Source organism: Protopterus annectens, chromosome 7.part0 (assembly GCF_019279795.1).
Source record: "Protopterus annectens isolate FY-2018-M chromosome 7.part0, PAN1.0, whole genome shotgun sequence".
Classification (NCBI taxonomy): domain Eukaryota; kingdom Metazoa; phylum Chordata; order Ceratodontiformes; family Protopteridae; genus Protopterus; species Protopterus annectens.
In genome coordinates, this window is record NC_056739.1 from 1,482,040,814 (window position 1) to 1,482,060,365 (window position 19,552).

The window sequence follows — 19,552 nt, forward strand, 5'->3', positions numbered from 1 at the left end:
TGTCCCAGTTGGGGTTGCCACAGTGCATCACCTGTCTGCTCATGATTGGCAGTGGAGTTTTATGTTGTCGAGTTTCCAGCCCAACGCCCCGCATTCCATATAAGACACACACATGCACGCACTTATGCCTAGGGCCAATTTAGAGTATCTATTTCACTCACTGTATGTGTTTGGGATGTGGGAGGAAATCCGGAGCACCAGGAGGAAACCCATGTGACCACAGGGAGAAGAGGCAGACTCTGCACAAAAGGGACCCCAGCTAAGGATCGAACCAGAGAACCTCTTGCTGTGAGGTTGCAACACTAACTGCTTCACCACCACGGCCACTCTAAAACTTGTCATGTAATAAATAAATATATATATATATATATATATATATATATCTATATATATCTACATATATATATATATATATATATATATATATATATATATATCTATAAGAGAGAGTTCTGTTCGTGAGAAGTTTGAAATATTGCACCGAAATATAAAGAACTGATATAAACGCACAGAAAATGTAATTTGCTGTTTAGGGGGAGGTACCTCCTGTGTGTAGGTGGCTGTGTCCCCAAACCCCCTTACTACTTGTATATATCAGTTCGAGATTGCACTACAGTGGGGTGGAGGGCAAATTACCTGATCCATTCTGTTCGTAGTCTTTCAGTGAAAAAGGCTGGGTAGTAATCTGTCTGCTGACTTACCAGCTGTGTCAGCCCCCCCCTTTTGAAGTGTGGTGATGGAGAAATCTTTCTTAATATTTTTAGCAATACTCTTCTACTGGCCCCTCACTAGCAATCTGCTGAAATTGCCAGTACATTCTGTAGTTGAGGGTATTTGGGAGTAGAGAAGATAAATGCTCGTTGATGGACTGCCCTTGTACCTTTATGGTTTCAGTTTTACTTAGTGCTGGTGATTTTCACCGTAACTAAGGTTCATGTGCAGCTTGCCTTTCACATTAACTAGGGTTGCTGTCTTGCTGTTTGCAGTGTATAATTGTGGGTAGTAATAAGGCTTTGGAGATTTGAGGTGCAACGAAGTTCTGTCTGTATGGTTTAGGCTGTTTTGAAATTGAACGGCTGTAATGAGATAGGCATTGTAGGTTGCAGGGATTCTGCCAGTGATCGTGCTTATATCCTCTCTTATTCTGTTACATATTGGTATTACCATAACTGGATCAGCTGATGGATTGCTCAGAAGCACATATTATTCCCTATACAGGTGGTGAGAGCAGTGCTACTGAGAGCTGGGATGAAGAGGTTTCAACTCCAGCTGTTTCATACACAGCAACTCAACATACCCCTACTTGCATCACTCTTACTGTGAACAGACTGAAAAGATCAAAACCCAAAAAGAGGAAAAGGAGTGCAGAGAAGCCTCGAAATTCCCCAAGAGCCAAGAAGATAAAGGTATGTGTGAAGTCTCGAGTGTGTGTAGCTGTCTAGACACCCAGATCGTTATGTTTTTTTTTTTTTTATGCAGTGATTAGATTTTGATGGGGCACCAGTGTAGACAGCATTGAGTGACAAAAAGAAATACTTGCTTGGCTTTGGTTAGGATGACTTCTGGCTCAGTTCATCAGTACTCAAGACTCATCAAAAGTTTGTTCTTTCTCTGTTAGTGTACTGTTGGTGTTGTGTTAATGTAATAAGTTAAATACCGGGTGGCTCATCCCCAATGCAAATATGCTTGCCTTGTACTTGATTGTATGAGTTAGTCTGCTCACAGTAGTTGATTAGATTTCCCTAATTCCAGTTTAACAAGTTTAGCTGTGGCTTCATTAAGCATGATTAAGGAGTAATTTATTTGAGCTGTTACCTTGGCTGTCACCATATAACCTGCAATATCTACCAGTCAGCATTCTAAAAGTTTACTGTAAAAATGTACAAGTAAAATTTTTATTATGTTGACTTGCCATTCTGGTGGATTTTCTCTCTCAATCTGTACTTTGTCTTCCTGCATTGTAACATGGCTTCAAATTGTAAAAAGTTGTACTAGCTGATAATTTAGCAGAGTGGTGTAGCAATTAGCATTGCTGTGTCGCAGTGTATAGTTCCAAAGTTTGGTAACTGCAGCACATTGTATGTGTGGTCTTGTCTGATATTCTTCGTGTTTCACTGTTGCAGTCATTACATTTGGGTTATCCTGTTGGCAGGTTGCTCTCATTCAGCCTGAATTCCAAAGTTTTGGGTCCTGCGTCGGTTGCTGTAGACTTAGCTGTGGCTTCATTAAGCATGATTAAGGAGTAATTTCTTTGAGCTGTTACCTTGGCTGTCACCATATAACCTGCAATATATACCAGTCAGCATTCTAAAAGTTTACTGTAAAAATGTACAAGTAAAATTTTAATTATGTTGACTTGCCTTTCTGGTGGATTTTCTCTCTCAATCTGTACTTTGTCTTCCTGCATTGTAACATGGCTTCAAATTGTAAAATTTGTACTAGCTGATAATTTAGCAGAGTGGTGTAGCAATTAGCATTGCTGTGTCGCAGTGTATAGTTCCAAAGTTTGGTAACCGTAGCACCTTGTATGTGTGGTCTTGTCCGATATTCTTCGTGTTTCACTGTTGCAGTCATTACATTTGGGTTATCCTGTTGGCAGGTTGCTCTCATTCGGCCTGAATTCCAAAGTCTTGGGTCCTGCGTCGGTTGCTGTAGACTCTTCCCCGACGTCAGATTGTCAGGGTTATAAAAGATGCAGCCGACGCCATTTTATTCAGTCTTTCTTGCCGCGCAGTGCCCGAAGCATTAGCAGTTGGCAAGTGCCGGTCGGCCGACTCCTGAAATTTTCGTGTTCGAGTTTCAGCTCCGAAGTCTTCATTAAAACTTAAGTACCCTGTTCGGGAAACTTTTTTCTTGCTTCCCACAAGAAATACAATTATTAACTTTCTGACATCGGTCTGGAGCAAGTACCTCATAAGGACTTTCATTCTTAACTGTATTCCTTGCCTAGGCCCTGACCACGACGTTACTAGTCGGTTTTGTGCTAGATTTAACCAACGCACTATTAAGCGTCGGAACGATTTTGCATTAAGCTATTTTTGACGAAGATTTAATTATACAATGTCGTCGGATAGCCATCCGACTACCGGAGTTCACAAAAAACGCAAACAAAAAGAAAAAGACGGGCAACAGAGGTCCAAAACAGACGAAGCTTCTAAGCAAGTCGCCGGTTCACCGGTTCTCAGTGAGGCGTTTTCGCAGCCTCTGATTCCTGCTACTTTAGAGTCGCAGGCTGCTACCGGCTCCCACGTGGTGTCAGCCAGGCTGCAGGAAACTCAAGGTATTGGAGCCTCTGAGATTATTCCCTGAGATGCGTCTGGAGCTGCTGAGCAAGCATCAGCTTCTGAGGGTTTATTCAGACCTAAACAATTGTATATTAGACCGACTTCAAAGACTAAAACACCTTTAAAGGCAAAGAAACAAGTTCACCAGCCACAAGGACAGGCCTCCATGCCCAAGAAACAGATGCTCAAAATGGCCGAAGACTTAATTACCTTGGTCAGGGATTCCCATCCCCCTCCTGATAAGAGGCCTAGGCAAGAGACAGACTATGAATCTTCAGATCAGGTTTCCATTTTTTCTGATCAGGAGTATTCTCTTCCCCCCCATGAGGATTCTGATGCTGAAAAATCAATTCCTTCAGATTCTCTTCCTGAGGTCTACTCTTTTGGCGAAACCTTGCATACCATGAGGGAGCACTTCCACTGGGAGAGCCAAGATTTTTCAGAATCTAAGAAAAGGCTCAGACTTCCTTTTACTTCCTCAACACAGGCCTCTAGCTATTCCACCTGTGTTGGACATTGTAGATGTGTTCTCTGAGTCTAGTTTGACCCTTGACTCTCTACCTCCAGCACCTGTTAAGCCGGACAGATACTACAGGGTCCGTGACTCTCATAAATTCCTTTTCAAAAACCCTACTGCAGACCCAGAAACCATTTCACAGGGTCCAAAAGGGGTCAAGACTTCTACTGCAAAAAACCCTACCCTCTCTGACAGGGATTCTAGGGCTCTGGATAGATGGGGAAAAAAATTTACACATCTGCTGCTTTGGCTATAAGGGCCTTAAATTGCCAGTTTCATATACTCAAATACCAGCAATATATCATGACACTGCTGAAACAGAAAATGATGGCAAATTCTGAATGTGCAAAGAAAAATGCAGGATCTATTGCATGCAGCTGAACAAGTTGGAAAGCATACTTTGCAATGTGGGTTTGATTCTCTGGAGGCCTCCTGCAGGGCTGCTGTTATGGGTTCTGTCATTAGGAGGCATGTTTGGTTAAAGGAACAAAATCTGCCTGACCATATTAGATGCTCTTTACAACATGATACCTTGTTTGGTGTTAAGGCAGAAGAGGTGTTAAAGAAAATGGAGGACAAAGCTAAATCTATGCAAACCGTTAAGAATTTCTTACAGGTACAGCCACGTAGATTTAGCAGACACTGGGCTACAAAGAATTGGTAGTTTCTAGTCTCAGACAGGCCTCAAATGGGCAGATCCAGACGCACTAGAGGCAGATCACAGCCGCAAGGATCCTACAGGTCTAAGCAGTGGAGTGCTTCTACCTTCAAAGGTGGAGAGGACAAATCACAGTCATACAGGAAACCGTCCCAATGACTTTCCCCTACCTGCACCAAGCACTTATCTTCTGGCAGCACCCTTAGGGGGAAAACTAGCACTTTTCTCAAAATTGGCACATTATAACCCAGGACAAATGGGTTCTAGACAGTGTCACAAGGTTACAAGTTTCTTTTCCATACCCTGCCAAGGGCAAACGGTTGGCCAGACCTGCCAAAAAATCAATGGGTAGAGGCTCAAAAACAAGTTGCAACTCTCATGAACATGAGTGCTATTCAACAAATGCCATAGCAAGAGCAGGGACAAGGATTTTACTCGACTGTTCTTGGTACCCAGAAAGGACAAAGCATGGAGACTAATACTGGACCTATCTATTCTAAACACTTTACTGGATATACCAAAATTCAAGATGTTTACCTTACAGCAGCTTCTGCCCTTGCTGGGCAGCAAGGCTTGGCTTGTGACTTTAGACCTAAAAGAGGCATACCTGCATGTCCCAATCAGACAATCATGCAGAAGATACCTCAGATTCAAGGCTGGCTGAAAGCATTACCAATTCTCTGCACTGCCCTTTGGCTTATCAACTGCACCCAGGGTCTTCACAAAATGTCTGGCACCAGTAATTGCTTACTGCAGACAGAGGAATACAAATATATCCTTACTTGGACTACTGCGTCATACAAGCAGAGAACAAGGACATTCTACTACAGCATCTAACTTTTGTGATAAGACTTTTAACAAGCCTAGGGTACACATTCAACAAATAGAAATCAAAGCTAGTACCATCTCAAGAGATAATATTCTTGGGTGCAAGCTTAAATACAGCTGCCCAGATGGCTTCTCACTCCAGACAAAGGCAACTGACTACCTATTTCAAGGAAATGGCAACAAAGGGCCAGTTATCTGCAAGAAAAATTCTGCAGGCTTTGGGCTTCATGGCATCCTGCATCTTACTAATTCCATATGCAAAACTGCATATGAGGAAAATTCAATGGTACCTAAAAAGTGTCTGGACACAACATTGCCACAGTGTAGAAACAATGATTACTCCAAATCCCTGCCTGCAACAGGAGTTTCGATGGTGGCCAAAGGCTTGTCACCAAAACAAGGGCCAGCCATTCTCACTACCCCCGCCAGGCAGAGCCTAATGAAGGATGCATCAGATTATGCCTGGGGGGCACACATGGCAGGAAGAGGCATTCAGGGCACCTGGTCCACAAACCAAAAGCATCTACATATCAATCAAAAAGAGATTCTAGCTGTTCAAAATGCCCTGACCGCCTTCAAGGACCTACTTCATCCAGGACAACTACTGATAAAGACAGACAACACCACGGTTATGTGGTACATAAACAAGCAGGGGGGGCACTCATTCTTATCCCCTGTGCAGACTAGCCATGGCTTTATGGGACACAGCATTGACTTACCAAGTTCATCTGCAGGCACAATTCCTGCCAGGAAAGGAAAATACTCTGGCAGATGAACTAAGAAGAAACCTCATGGATCCCCATGAGTGGCACCTGGATCCACAAGTCTTCAGCATGATAAAGAAATGGGGACGCCCGGACGTAGATCTATTTGCCTCCCCTCAAAACAATCAACTAAAAAAATTCTGCACAAGGACTTATCACAGACAAGCTTGGAAAGTGGACACCTTATCTTTCAACTGGACAAACCTTTCAGTATATGCCTTTCCTCCACTGCCTCTCCTCCTCAAGGTACTCGTAAAGGTCAGGCAGGAGAAACCAAAAATGATTCTGATTGCCCCAGACTGGCCACGCCAGTACTGGTGTCCGATCTTAAGGAACTTGTCCCAATGCCCAGCCTGGACCTTACCTCAAATACCTCATCTGCTGTCTCATCAAAACAATCAGATTTTGCACAGCCAACTCAGGACCCTAAACCTGGCAGCATGGTGGATAATGTAGCCATACAAACCACACCTCTCAGTAAAGCTGTGATGGATGTCATTTTAGAAGCCAGAAGGCCTAGTACTAGAAAATCCTATGCTGGGAAATGGAAGAGATTTTGTGCTTGGAACCAAGCTCAAGGAACTGATACAGCTGTCCCAAATATTCCTCAGATTTTGCAATATTTAACTGAGATGCTGGACGAAGGCCTATCTTTTTCATCAGTTAAAATCCATGCCTCTGCCACTTTGGCTCATTACAATACAGAGCCACCACTCTTTTCTCATCCTTAAGGCAGTACCTCAGAGGAGCCAAAAACTTGAAGGCCTCCAAGGAGAATGCCAATACCTGCATGGGACCTCAATTATGTCTTGGAAAAACTCACCTTACCTCCTTTTGAGCCAGCTGCTACTGCGGATATAAAGTTCTTATCTTGGAAAACAGCTGTGCTCCTCGCAAGAACTTCTGCAAGAAGACTTCAGTCCGACTGAGGGCAACCTGCCAGCAGGATAACCCAAATGTAATGACTGCAACAGTGAATACACTCTAACATCTACATTTATGTTAAGTGTACACATCTGTACTTTTTGGGTTGCCTTTCTCCTTCCCATCCACTGGATCTTACTCAGTTTGTGTACTTGGTGTTGAGCTACAGCAGTGGTCTGTCAGGTAGTCTGTTTGGAAATCATTTCAGCAAATGGTAGAGTCTTTTACACTATTTATTTGGGACTTGGTGAGAAGGTCAGATTTTTTTGAGCCAGCTTCTGGCCATCAAACTGATGCCTCTTACAAAATTTCATATTAGGAAATTTCAGTTATTTCTTAAGAACACCTGGGATTAGCAGTGTCAGTTGTTGGAACGTGCCATTCCAGTCCAACCCTATGCAAGGAGGGAGCTGGAGTGGTGCTTTAGCAAGTGCAGAGTAAAGAGGGCATGCTCTTCATGCAGTCTTCCCCAAACTAGATAAGCATGGACATGGCATCCATAGCATGGGATGCACACAAATGTTGGCCTTCAAAATGCAGGAAACTTGCAGACTCTGGGGTAAGAAACTGTAAGTAAACATGAAGTAATTGTCATTCAGGCTTTTCGCTTTCAGTACTTTCTAGAAGTCTGTGACTCTGAATGTCAGCTGACAGTCCCACAGGTGTTCTAAACAAGGAGAGTAGCATGTTACCTCTTCAGCCTAGCCTTGCAGCCTGAATGGACACCAGAATTCAGAATACTTGTGAAGACAACTTGCATATCAAAATAGAATTTCATGGCAGAGAAGTTAAGCAGCGCCACAGTAGATACACCAAAGTGCAAAGCCAGATCGTGGTCAAATGGGGCCCTAGACAGGGTAATGGATAAGGGCTCTCCTATCGGCAGCTGCCCCACCCCCAAGCCATTCCATTGTCTCACTATTTGGGTATTTCTCCCCATTTACTATAAACTGTTTAAGCCTGTTAGTGTGTATATACTGATTTTCTTCATTTTAACGGTGATTAGAGATATTTGGATTTAATGTAAAACTTTTATTTCAAATTCTGTAGCTGAAACATGGCCATTTGATAAAAAAAAATGCAGTTTCACAATGAAAACAGACTTATGAACAGTTAACTTTGCCATTGAAACCCACAGTCAAAGAAAATGCATCTGGGCAGTTGTGAATTAAGTTTAACTTTGGGTGGTTTTCAAACCATAGGCCCTTTGCACATGTTTTTAAGACCATGCATACATGCATGTGTTTTTTGATTCACCTTTCTGATTGTATTAAATTATATTTCTTGTATAACACAGCACCACTTGTTAAGAGTATGTTTTAAATTTGCCTTTTTCTACATTTTCCCAGTGAGGAATGGAACATTTATGGAAAAACTACTCATTTCAGAACAGTTCAACCATAAAAGGTCACTCAAATTTCTGTCATAGTCCACCAAGCTCAGTCAGTATGTGCATTATCTTCACAAGTCATCTGAGTAATTCCACATTAGAGAGATCTGTAATTAGAAGAGGTTGCTACTGGCAAACAAACTTTACATTTCAATTTTTCATGTACAAATTCAGTGCCTACTGCACTTGAAGAATAAATTGCTTGTGTTACATAAAAAATAGCTAATCTCTTAATATTGCATTAGGGAATGACCAACAGACTTAACAGGTTTAGAGGCATCTCATCCAAAGGAGGATGAACACAGGAGTGCAGCAGCACCCCCCCCCCCCCCCAAGTGCACCACAATATCCGCAATCCATCTACATGGTGTGAGAGTAGAATACACAGCCTTCAGCACCAAAGGGGAGTAATGCTACATGTGTTACTGACTTTGCTTTCAGATTATATAGCACAATCACTGATAGCCATTTGATAAACAAAACAGTTGCATGTTGAAAACAGATTTAGCATGAGCAACATTAAACTTTTGAAATTCACAATTCTTTGAAAATGCACTGAAACTCACATGTCCTCTTCATCTGTTGCAGTATTCTTTACATGGAGGGAGGGGGGGGGGTATCCCCACCATCTGCCAGTATACAAAAGTATTTTGCTACTGTAAGGCTAGTTGCATGTCGCACATAGGCTGCCGTCCTGTTGGCTGTAAAAGCGATTTATGTATGCATCTTACTCAGAACCTCTCTTCCACCAGTCCAAACAACATTTTCGAACATTGATCTACACAACCAAGTAATTTGCTCTGTTCCAGCATTTTTTCTCAGATAAGTGCTCCATTGGGGAATACTTGTTTCTGTTACTACAGTGGTGTGGTAGGGTTATTGTCTTATAAAAAAGGCAAATGCCAGTGTGGAAGACAAATTCCAGATAAGGATAGCCATCTCCAGTGTTTATTCTGCTTAGGGTCCGCCCACGGCCACAAATCTTCTCATTTGCCAGGCTTTTGTGCAAAAGACCTTGGAGCAGATTTTCCTCCTTGGCTATTTACTTTGGAGAACCAGAGCTTAAACTTGCTAGCTAAAAGTGTGATTGAGGGATCATCTGCGCCCGAGGTAGTCGGTTATGAAGCGGAAGGCCAAAAGGCCAAGGTCTGAACCTTCTGCTTCACCTCTTCCCACTGACATGCCTCCTGAGGCAGAGAGCAGCCCCGAGATGGGTACAGTTCTTGTTCCCGATTCACAGGCCAAGCCCGATACTGACTGCCTTAATTCCGATTGCAGGCACATCCTCAGGGGCTGAGCAGTCCTCCGTCTCAGATGTACAGGAAGAACAGAGGCTCGTGATTATTGAATGTCCTAGGGAATACCTCAGATCTTGTGCGGGAGGAAATTCACTCTATTGAACTCCTACATTACATAGGGCTGACCTGCATCTTAAAAAAAAAAAAAAAAAGCTGAAGATTAAACATTTGTCCCCTCCTAAAGACCCTGAAAGTGATTGGGAACAATTCCCCAAGGCCTTTTCAAGGCCCTTAGTCCGCCTTTGGGTGTTTCAGTTCCGTACCCCCTAGCACTGCTTCTCCACTTAAATGGGTTAGGGAAGACATTTAATCAGAGGAAGTGAATCCCTCAGAAGATGAATCCCTAGGGGGCGCGGGCATGGCCAAGATGAAGATTGGTTGACAGCATCTTTTCTTAGCTCTGCTCAAAAAGATTTTTTCTGACAAAAATTCAAAAAACTGATATTGTAAACTTTTTACTGAGCTATTTCTGCTAACATTACTGGAAGTCTAAATTAAAAAAGAAATTTGGCTTAAATCATTGTGTTTTCTGTCAAAAAATAAGAGCATCAACTTAAAAATGAGCTTCTCAAAGAATACCTCACAGGACCAGACAACGAAGAAGGAACTTCAGTCTTTATTAACCACTATGCAGGAGTTGTGTATAAAATTTGACAAAATGGACTGTAAACTAGACAGTTTTAAATAGAAATGTACAAAGCAAATAGAAAAACAAGAACTAATGGTACAACAGATGTCTCAAATAACTGATGTGGAAGAGTTGCTAAATGATGTGGACGGTAGACTGACTGAACAAGAACTTCTGCTTGATTTTCTCCCCAAGCAAAATGCTTTATTACTAAATAAAACAGATGACCTAGAGAATGTCAAGAAGAAATAACCTACGTATCTATGGGCTGCCAGAAAGGACAGAGGGAGAAAACACAGAACTTCCTTACTACTTGGCTACTGGATGTACTAAAATTGCCAGCATCTTTCATATGAGACTGAGAGCGCCCGTACATATTTAAGTTCTTTCATCATCAAACAAAATAAAGAGCCCAAGATCAGTAATCAGTTTTTTTCATCACAGAACAAGGAACTTATCCTGAAGACAGCATGGTTAAATTCACCAGTTAAGGACAACATAATCAGATTGGACAATGATCACTCAGTAGGAGTAATTACAAAAAGAAAAGAATGCTTGCCTTTGGTAAAGGAACTTAAAAAAAGACAACTCAAGTTTCACTCGTTTCCTGCAAGAATATTTTTTTTGTTTACTGAAGGACCCAAAACTTTTGACACTGGAGCAGCTGTATCTTATCAACTAACAAGATTTTGGATAAAGTGGAAGAAATGGATTGGAGTAGCTTCTCTTTAAACCATCGAGCAGGAAAAAGTAATGGAGTACAAATGACAAAGAAAAAACTAAGACAAATGAAGGAAAAGTACCATTCTTTTCAGTTATGCTGCTAGCTTAAATTCCTGTCTAAATGTGTTCTACTTAATATGTCAAATCTATGAAACATGAAATATAAGGCAAGCAGGGTGCTGTATAACCAAAGGAGTAGACCTCAAATAAGGTAAAACCTTTCATCATTTTATAATTATCAGTTTATAATGTCATATCATAAATATCACCCAGATAAACTTATTATATTGCATCTCTCTTTTATTAATAGTACTGAATAGATAATGTTATGTAGTCCAATCTCACCTTCATTCTTACCTGTGGATTCGGAGCAGAACCTCTGCTCCGACTTGGTCGTACTCTAGCTCAAAGTCTTCATTTGGCTTGTGGCTGTGGTATCCCATCATGCAACAGGTATATTACCCAGATTTTGTTTACTGCTTGTTACGCTCAGATGTGGTCTCGCTTTTGGCCATGGCTAAGTATACTTTTTATAAACTTTTGACTTGTTGCTTAAAAAAGCTATTTTCATAGCTCTGTGTGTGTGGTAGTGGTGTTATACTGCCTTTGTTTTGCTTCTCTTGTTGTTTTTGTGACCTTTTCATTGGCCATTTTGGTATCCCATTCGTTTCCTTTCTTCCTATGGACTAGGCCCGTTTTAGAGGACCTAGTCCCCCTATTGTTTCTGAGTGGTCTTTGGTTGGGTGCTCCATTCTGTTAGGTTTTAGTGTTGTCGTGCCTGGCTAGTGGTGCTATACTGCCTTTGTTTTCCTGGACTAGGCCCGTTTAAGTTAGAGGACCTAGTCCTCCCTGTAGTCTTTTTCCCGCCGGTTACTAGGCTGTTTTTAGTTAGAGGCTCTAGTTTCCCATGTGGGGTTTAGTTGGGTCCAGTGTGTATACGTATTGCTTTGTGTCTCTGTGTGTTCTCCTTTATTCAGCATGTCCAAGGATTCTAAGGAACACAGGCCTTCGGGCTTTAAAGTGTGTTGAATGCAACAATAAAATGTCTGACTGATGGGGCACTCTGTGTGCATGTACTGCTTGGGGGCTATTCACCTCCAAGAGTCCTGCTTGTTTTGTCATTCCTTCAGTCCCTGTGTACTACAGGAAAGGAAGAACAAGCTCATTTTGAAAGGACTGCTTAAACACCCCTTCGAGGAAGACTTGGCTAAGTTTTCCAGTGCCTTATCCTCTCCAGCTAAAAAGGACAAAAAGACTTCTAAGAAGCACTCTCCAGCTCCATCTGTTTCCTCGGAGCCACCAGTGAACGTTGGTAGAACAGCTTCTCCTTCGGTTCCATAGCTCTCGGTGCCAACAGAAGGTAGTGTCTTGACTAAGTCCGTATCTGCTCCCAGCCTTTCGGAGCCGGTCACAGATATTTTGGTTCGGAGCCAGTCTCCAGTTATTCGACCGATTTCTTCTTCACGCAAGTCCCCTTCCGTAGGGAGATCCAGATCTCCAACTATATCATCCAGGTCCTACAGGACCCTTTCCAATGAGGATGTTGATAGAGTGTTGAAGAAACTGCTTCAGTCAACGTTGTTGGCCAAATTGATTTCGGCTCCAACCCAGTCGGCTCCAGAGCCTATGGGCCTCTTCATCCTTTGTTCCTCCTCCGAGCCTTTCTCTGTCTTCGGAGCCAGAGTTGTTGGTTCCGTTGGGTGCTGCTTGGTCAGTTCCAGTAGACTCGCCTGGCCTGTCTGTTCCGATTTTCACTCCGACCCCATCGGTTCCGTCCACTGGGTCGAGGGTCCATGGTTCTCTGGTCGGACCCGAGTGGGAGGGCTCGGATCGATCATCGGTTCCGAACCTTCCTCTTGGTGCTTCGGCTCGAGTGAGCTTGGACCAGACATCTGCTTTGGACCTCATCTCCTCGGCGCCGAGGGCTATTACTGTATCCTCTACAGTTAGTCAGCCTTCGGAGCCGAGGGGATCAGCCTTCGGGGTTATGAGGAGCGTGCTGGCCAGGTCATCAGCTGCATCCTACGGCACCGATACGCTGCCCCCTCCAGCACCGGTGTCCGTTTCGGATCACCCTCTGTTTCTGGGCAGCGGAGACCCTAAGCCTCAGGATACCTCCATGGGTGGTCCCCAACTTTCTGACATCTCCCCAGAGTTTTTGCCTGAGGAGCCCGCCAGAAAGGGATTGTGTAAGAGGAAAGACCTAGACGCCCCAGATGAGTCTCGTGTCGGACACCGACCTTGAGGAGTCAGAGGGGTCCCTAAAGTAGTCTTCTGAAGATATTTTTTTCAGATATCCTTGAGATCTTGAAGCATAGAGGCGGCTGGCCCTCCAAATCCCCTTCTGATGAGTCTGTGTTCCTAAAGGCTTTCAGGTCTCATCTCTTCGCCTCTTGGGTTTCTCCCCGATGTCCTTCAAGGATGCATCTGCAGTCCTAACATATGGGTTGTCCTGCCTCAGGCAGCCCTTCGGTCGGCCGGATTCCAAAGTCTGGGTCTGGCCTCAGCTGATGTCGCACTTCACCCGACGTCACAGCTGCTGTTTATTGGGTATAAAGGCATCAGCCAACGCCATTTTCCCCAGTCTTTCTTGCCGCGTGGTGCCCGAAGCAGAAGCTGTTCGCAAGTGCCGGTCGGTCAGATCCAGAGATTTCTACTACCGAAGACTTCTAAAAAGCTAAGTACCCCGTTGGGGACTCTTTCTTGCCTCAGCCAATGTCAGACAAAGTAAATAATTGATGTTATGTGATCCTATCTCGCCTACATTCTGTACTGATGGGCTTGGAGCCGATCCCTCTGCTCCGACTTGGCACGCTTATGCTATAGAGCGAGGCCTCTTATTGGCTGAGCTATCTTTATCCCAGGATGCACCACCACTAATACCCCAGATGTCCTTCAAGGATGCATCTGCAGTCCTAACAAATGGGTTGTCCTGGCCTCAGGCAGCCCTTCGGTCGGCCGGATTCCAAAGTCTGGGTCTGGCCTCGGCTGATGTCGCACTTCACCCGACGTCATAGCTGCAGTTCAGCGGGTATAAAGGCATCAGCCGACACCATTTTCCCCAGTCTTTCTTGCCACGTGGCGCCCGAAGCAGAAGCTGTTCGCAAGTGCCGGTCGGTCAGAACCAGAGATTGCTACTACCGAAGACTTCTAAAAAGCTAAGTACCCCGTTGGGGACTCTTTCTTGCCTCAGCCGATGTCAGAAAAAGTGAATAACTGTTTAACTTGTGGGAAACAAATACCTCATAAAGATTTCCACTCTTACTGCTTACCTTGTTTAGGCCCAGACCACGACATAGCAGCCTGTCTAGCCTGTGCTTCTTTCAACCGACGGACACTTGGACGTCGGTCGGAATTTGCTGAGGAGTTTTTCGGCTCCGCTTTTGCTTACAACATGCCGTCGGAAACTCCAACTTCACAATTAGCTAAAAAGCGCAAGGAAAAGGACCGACACTCGCGGTCCGCGGTTTCGGCCAAAACCGCGGTTATGTCAACCGCGAGCGTCTCTGTTTCGGCTGAAACCGAGCCCTCGGTTCTTCCATCGGCCGAAAGCTTGCCTCCCACCGAGGCCTCATCCAGCATGGCTGAATCTGCTACTGAAATTCCACCTGCTCTTACCGGTTCACAGGATTTATCTGATACTATCCCTTTAGATATATCCACTCCTGCACGTGGAGCTGCTAGGCCCCCTGCATCCATGTCGATTAAGGCTTTTGCCAGGGCTAAAGCAGCAAAATCAACCAAGACTGTGCCTATTAAGACCCCCTCTCACAGGCCTAGCTCTAGTACTCAAATGCTTAGTCTAGCAGAGGATCTCATTTCTTTGATCAGGGGATCCCAACCTCACCCTGACAGGGCCTCTCACCCACCTCCAGAGAAGAGGCCTAGAGCAGAGCCCCCTGAGCCAGTTTCTTCAGATTACTCTTCTGATGATACAGAAAATACAAACCCTCCAGAAGGCCCTTATTCTCCTTATGAGGACTCTGATGCAGAAGACTCCATTCCTTCTGCCTCTCTGCCTGAGGAATTTTCTTTTGGGGAAACCTTGCATGCTATGAGGGAACAATTTCAATGGCAGGGCCAGGATTTTTCAGACTCTAGGAAAAGGCTTAGGACCTTTTTGCATTTGCCACAGCACAGGCCTTTAGCCATTCCTCCAGTACTTACTGTTGTGGATGATGCATTTAATGATGCTTGTACTGCCCCTGATTCACTTCCTCCGGCCCCTGCTAAGCCCGACAGGTACTACAGGGTTCCGGACCCACATTATCATTTGTATAAGGCTCCTTTTGCAGATCCTGAAACTATTTCACAGGGACCCAAGGCTGTAGCAGCTACCTCTGCCAAAAACCCCCTCCCCTCTGAAAGGGAATGTAGGGCCTTAGAGAGATGGGGTAAAAAAGTTTATACTTCTGCTACTCTTTCGGCTAGGGCCTTAAACTGTCAATTCCACATGATTCAGTATCAGGAATTTATGTTAGACCAGTTAACTAAAAAACTGTCCTCGCCTGAACCATTAGACAAAAAGTCTCTTCAGGAAATGGTACATAACATACAGCAGGTCAGTAATCATTCCTTAAAATGCGGCTATGATGCACTGGAGGCTGCCTTTAGATCAGCTATGACTGGTATAGTGATCAGAAGGCATGCATGGTTAAAAGAGTAGTCCTTACCAGACCATGTAAAATCAAAGCTCCTAGATGCTCCCATGGATAAGCATAATTTGTTTGGCTTACCTGCACAGCAGGTGCTGAAGAAGGTGGAAGAGAAAGCAAAATCTGTCCAGACAGTCAAGGATTTCTTACAGGTCCAGCCTCCAAGGTTTAGTAGGAACTGGCCTTCCAAGAATTGGTCCTTTCCAGACACCACCAGAGCACAGAGAGGCAGGAATAGGCGCCCAAGAGGCAGGGGTCTATCCAGAGGTGCCTACAGGGGACGTCAGTGGCAGCCTAACAACCAGCGAAGTACTGCCACAGATCCAGCCACTACCACTTCCACAGGACAATCACAGTGACTTGGCTCTGAGACCGCCTACCAGGGAACAACTAGATGCACCCTTAGGCGGAAAGCTAGCCTTATTTTCAGTAAACTGGCATTACATCACAGGAGACAAATGGATTTTACAGACAATAGACAAAGGTTACAGGTTTCACTTCCATACTCTACCAAGGAAGAGAGGAATGCCAAACCTACCTCCAAATCAAGACAAAAGCTCTAGAACAAATAGATTAATAAGGATGAGAGCTATAGAAAAGGTACCGTCTATGGAACAAGGGCAAGGATTTTACTCCAGACTTTTCCTGGTGCCAAGAAAAGAAAACCAATGGAGACCTATTCTAGACCTGTCCGCTCTGAACACATTTCTCATTGTTCCAAAATTCAAGATGCTGACCCTACAGCAGCTTCTTCCCATGCTGGGCAAGGAGTCTTGGCTGGTAACTCTAGATCTCAAGGAGGCATACCTGCACGTCCCCATACGACCAAATTGCAGAAGATACCTCAGATTTCTTGCAGGATCAGAGCATTATCAATTCTCAGCATTGCCCTTTGGTTTATCTACTGCGCCCAGAGTATTCACGAAATGCCTGGCATCAGTAATTGCTCATTGCAGGCTCCAGGGAATTCAAATTTACCCTTACCTGGACGACTGCCTGTTACAAGCGGACAACAAAAACAAATTAGCAAAAGATTTGAAAAAGGTCATTCATCTGCTACAAGCCCTGGGATACACAATCAGTATAAAAAAGTCAAGGCTGATACCATCCCAGAGGATAACTTTCTTGGGTGCAGAACTGGACACATCAAATCAAATGGCATCCCTCACAGCAGAAAAGCAGAAGCACCTTCTCCTCTATTTCATGGCATTAACAACGCAGAACCAGCTAACAGCAAGGAAAGTCCTGCAAGCCCTGGGTTACATGGCATCCTGCATAATATTGATTCCACATGCCAGACTACATATGAGGAAGTTGCAATGGTACCTAAGGAATTTATGGTCTCAGCACAAGCACAGCCTAGAAACCCAAATTCCAATAATTCCATGCCTGAAGCAAGAATTCCAATGGTGGGCTCAGGCCTGTCAATTGAACAAAGGACTGCCCTTCCACAGCCCTCAACCAAGCCAGACTATCACCACGGACGCCTCAGACCTCGGTTGGGGGGCTCACATGCTGGACAAGTGCATACAAGGCTTATGGACTCAAGACCAGCTCAACCTACACATAAATCAAAAGGAGATGCTGGCAGTAAAACTGGCAATTCAGACATTCAGACCGTTTCTTCAACAGGGTCAATTGCTGATAAGGACGGACAACACCACAGTTATGTGGTACATCAACAAACAGGGAGGCACACATTCATACCCTCTATGCCGGATGGCAATGGACCTCTGGAATGTGGCCCTGAGCTTCAACATTCAGCTCCGGGCAATATTTGTACCAGGAAAAGAAAATATAGTAGCAGACATCCTAAGCAGAACTACCACGGATGCCCACGAATGGATGCTGCATCCAGACATCTTCAAATCCATTACAGGGAAATGGGGACTACCAGAAATAGACTTATTCGCATCCCCACACAACCACCAATTGAAAAAATTCTGCACAAGGACATACCACCCTCTGGCTTGGAAGGTGGACTCCCTATCTTTCAGTTGGGAAAACCTGACAGCATATGCATTCCCACCTCTTCCTTTGATGCACAAGGTGCTATTGAAGATCAAAGAAGACCGCCCAAGGATCATCCTGATAGCTCCAGACTGGCCGAGGCAGCATTGGTACCCATTACTGAGGAGTGTGTCTCGGGAACAAATATGGCCTCTGCCCCTAGTTCCCTTACTGCTAACACAGAACAACTTCAAAACCCTGCATCCAAACTTGAAAACGTTGCAGCTAGCTGCCTGGAACATTGCATAAGACAAAATAACCCAGATTTATCTCAAAGGGTTAAAGACATTATCTTGGAGACTCGCAGACCCTCAACAAGGAAAACTTATTCAGCAAAATGGAAAAGAGATCTCATTTGGAGTGCAGCTAAAGGAGAAGATGTGTCACTGGTAAACATGGCTAACATCCTGGAATACTTGGCAGAACTTTTCCACAATGGCCTGTCCTATTCTTCCATTAAGATTCATGCATCAGCTATTTCAGCAGAATACAACATGGACCCTCCAGTCTTCTCTCATCCTCTACTCAGGCAGTTTCTGAGAGGAATTAAAAATGTAAAGCCACCAAGGAAGCCACCATTGCCCGCATGGGACTTGAACTTTGTGCTGGAAAAATTGACACTCCCTCCTTTTGAGCCAGCAGCAACAGCAGAATTACAGTACTTATCATGGAAAACTGCTTTCCTGCTTGCAATCACTTCAGCAAGAAGGGTTTCTGAATTACAGGCATTAATGGCAGTACAGCCCTTCCTTATCTTCCATCAAGATAGTGTCCATGAGAACTAATCCTACTTTTATGCCAAAGGTGGTCTCCAGGGTATCTCTAAACCAAGCTATCCACCTACCTACATTCTTCCCCAACCCACAGAACAGGGAGAAAGATTATTACATACCTTGGATGTACATAGGCAATTAGCTACTACCTGGACAGAACCAAGAGCAATAGAAAAACTGACCAGCTACTGGTAGCATATGCAACAGGAATGGAAGGAAAAGCAATTTCAAAACGGACAATCTCAAAGTGGATAGGAAATTGCATTAGATTTTGTTACTCTTACCATGGAAAGACAACTCCAGAAAACATCAGACCTCACTCCACAAGGGCTACAGCCACTACTACAGCTTTTTTACGAGGAGTGGCTACCAAAGACATTTTAGAGGCTGCTACTTGGAGCTCCGTGCATACATTTGCCAAGCATTATAATCTACCCTTATACTCCAGATCCCGAGCAGGTTTTGCCACTGCTGTTTTGCAAGGGATCTTAACTACACCATAATCTTATTACCTCCTCCCCAGTTTGGCTATGGTATTCTACCCATTTGTTAGGACTGCAGATGCATCCTTGAAGGACATAGTACAGTTTTGTACCTACCATAAATGTAGATGTCCGAGGCATGCATCTGCAGTCAGGATTACCCACCCTCCTTCCCTCTGTGGTACTCCTAGGGTATTTGCCCATCTTGTAGCTAGCTGGGGGAATCTATTATGGTGTATTTGTTTGTATATATGTATATACTTGTTTATTTCTTTTTGCTTTCTATTGTTTGGAAACATTTGCATTTATCCAAATTTAGCCTTCCTAGAGGGCTCCTGGCATCTGGGGCAAGAAACACTGAGGAAAATGGCGTCGGCTGATGCCTTTATACCCGCTGAACTGCAGCTATGACGTCGGGTGAAGTGCGACATCAGCCGAGGCCAGACCCAGACTTTGGAATCCAGCCGACCGAAGGGCTGCCTGAGGCCAGGACAACCCATTTGTTAGGACTGCAGATGCATACCTCTCGGACATCTACATTTATGGTAGGTACAAAACCGTACTATCTCGTTTGCCGCTTACAAGCTTAGACGTGGTCTCAACTTGGCTGGGCTAAGT

The 19,552-nt window shown here is 44.3% G+C and overlaps 1 protein-coding gene across 2 annotated transcripts in view; it reads left to right on the forward strand.

Annotated features, from left to right (window-relative positions):
* Nucleotides 1-19,552, forward strand: part of SETD5 (SET domain containing 5) — a 2,687,190-nt gene that overhangs the window by 552,757 nt on the left and 2,114,881 nt on the right. For both annotated transcript variants that reach the window (XM_044078031.1, XM_044078032.1), the window contains exon 6: nt 1,219-1,406. In XM_044078031.1, coding sequence (XP_043933966.1) covers nt 1,219-1,406 — 188 coding nt within the window. The remainder of the gene's footprint in view (nt 1-1,218; nt 1,407-19,552) is intronic.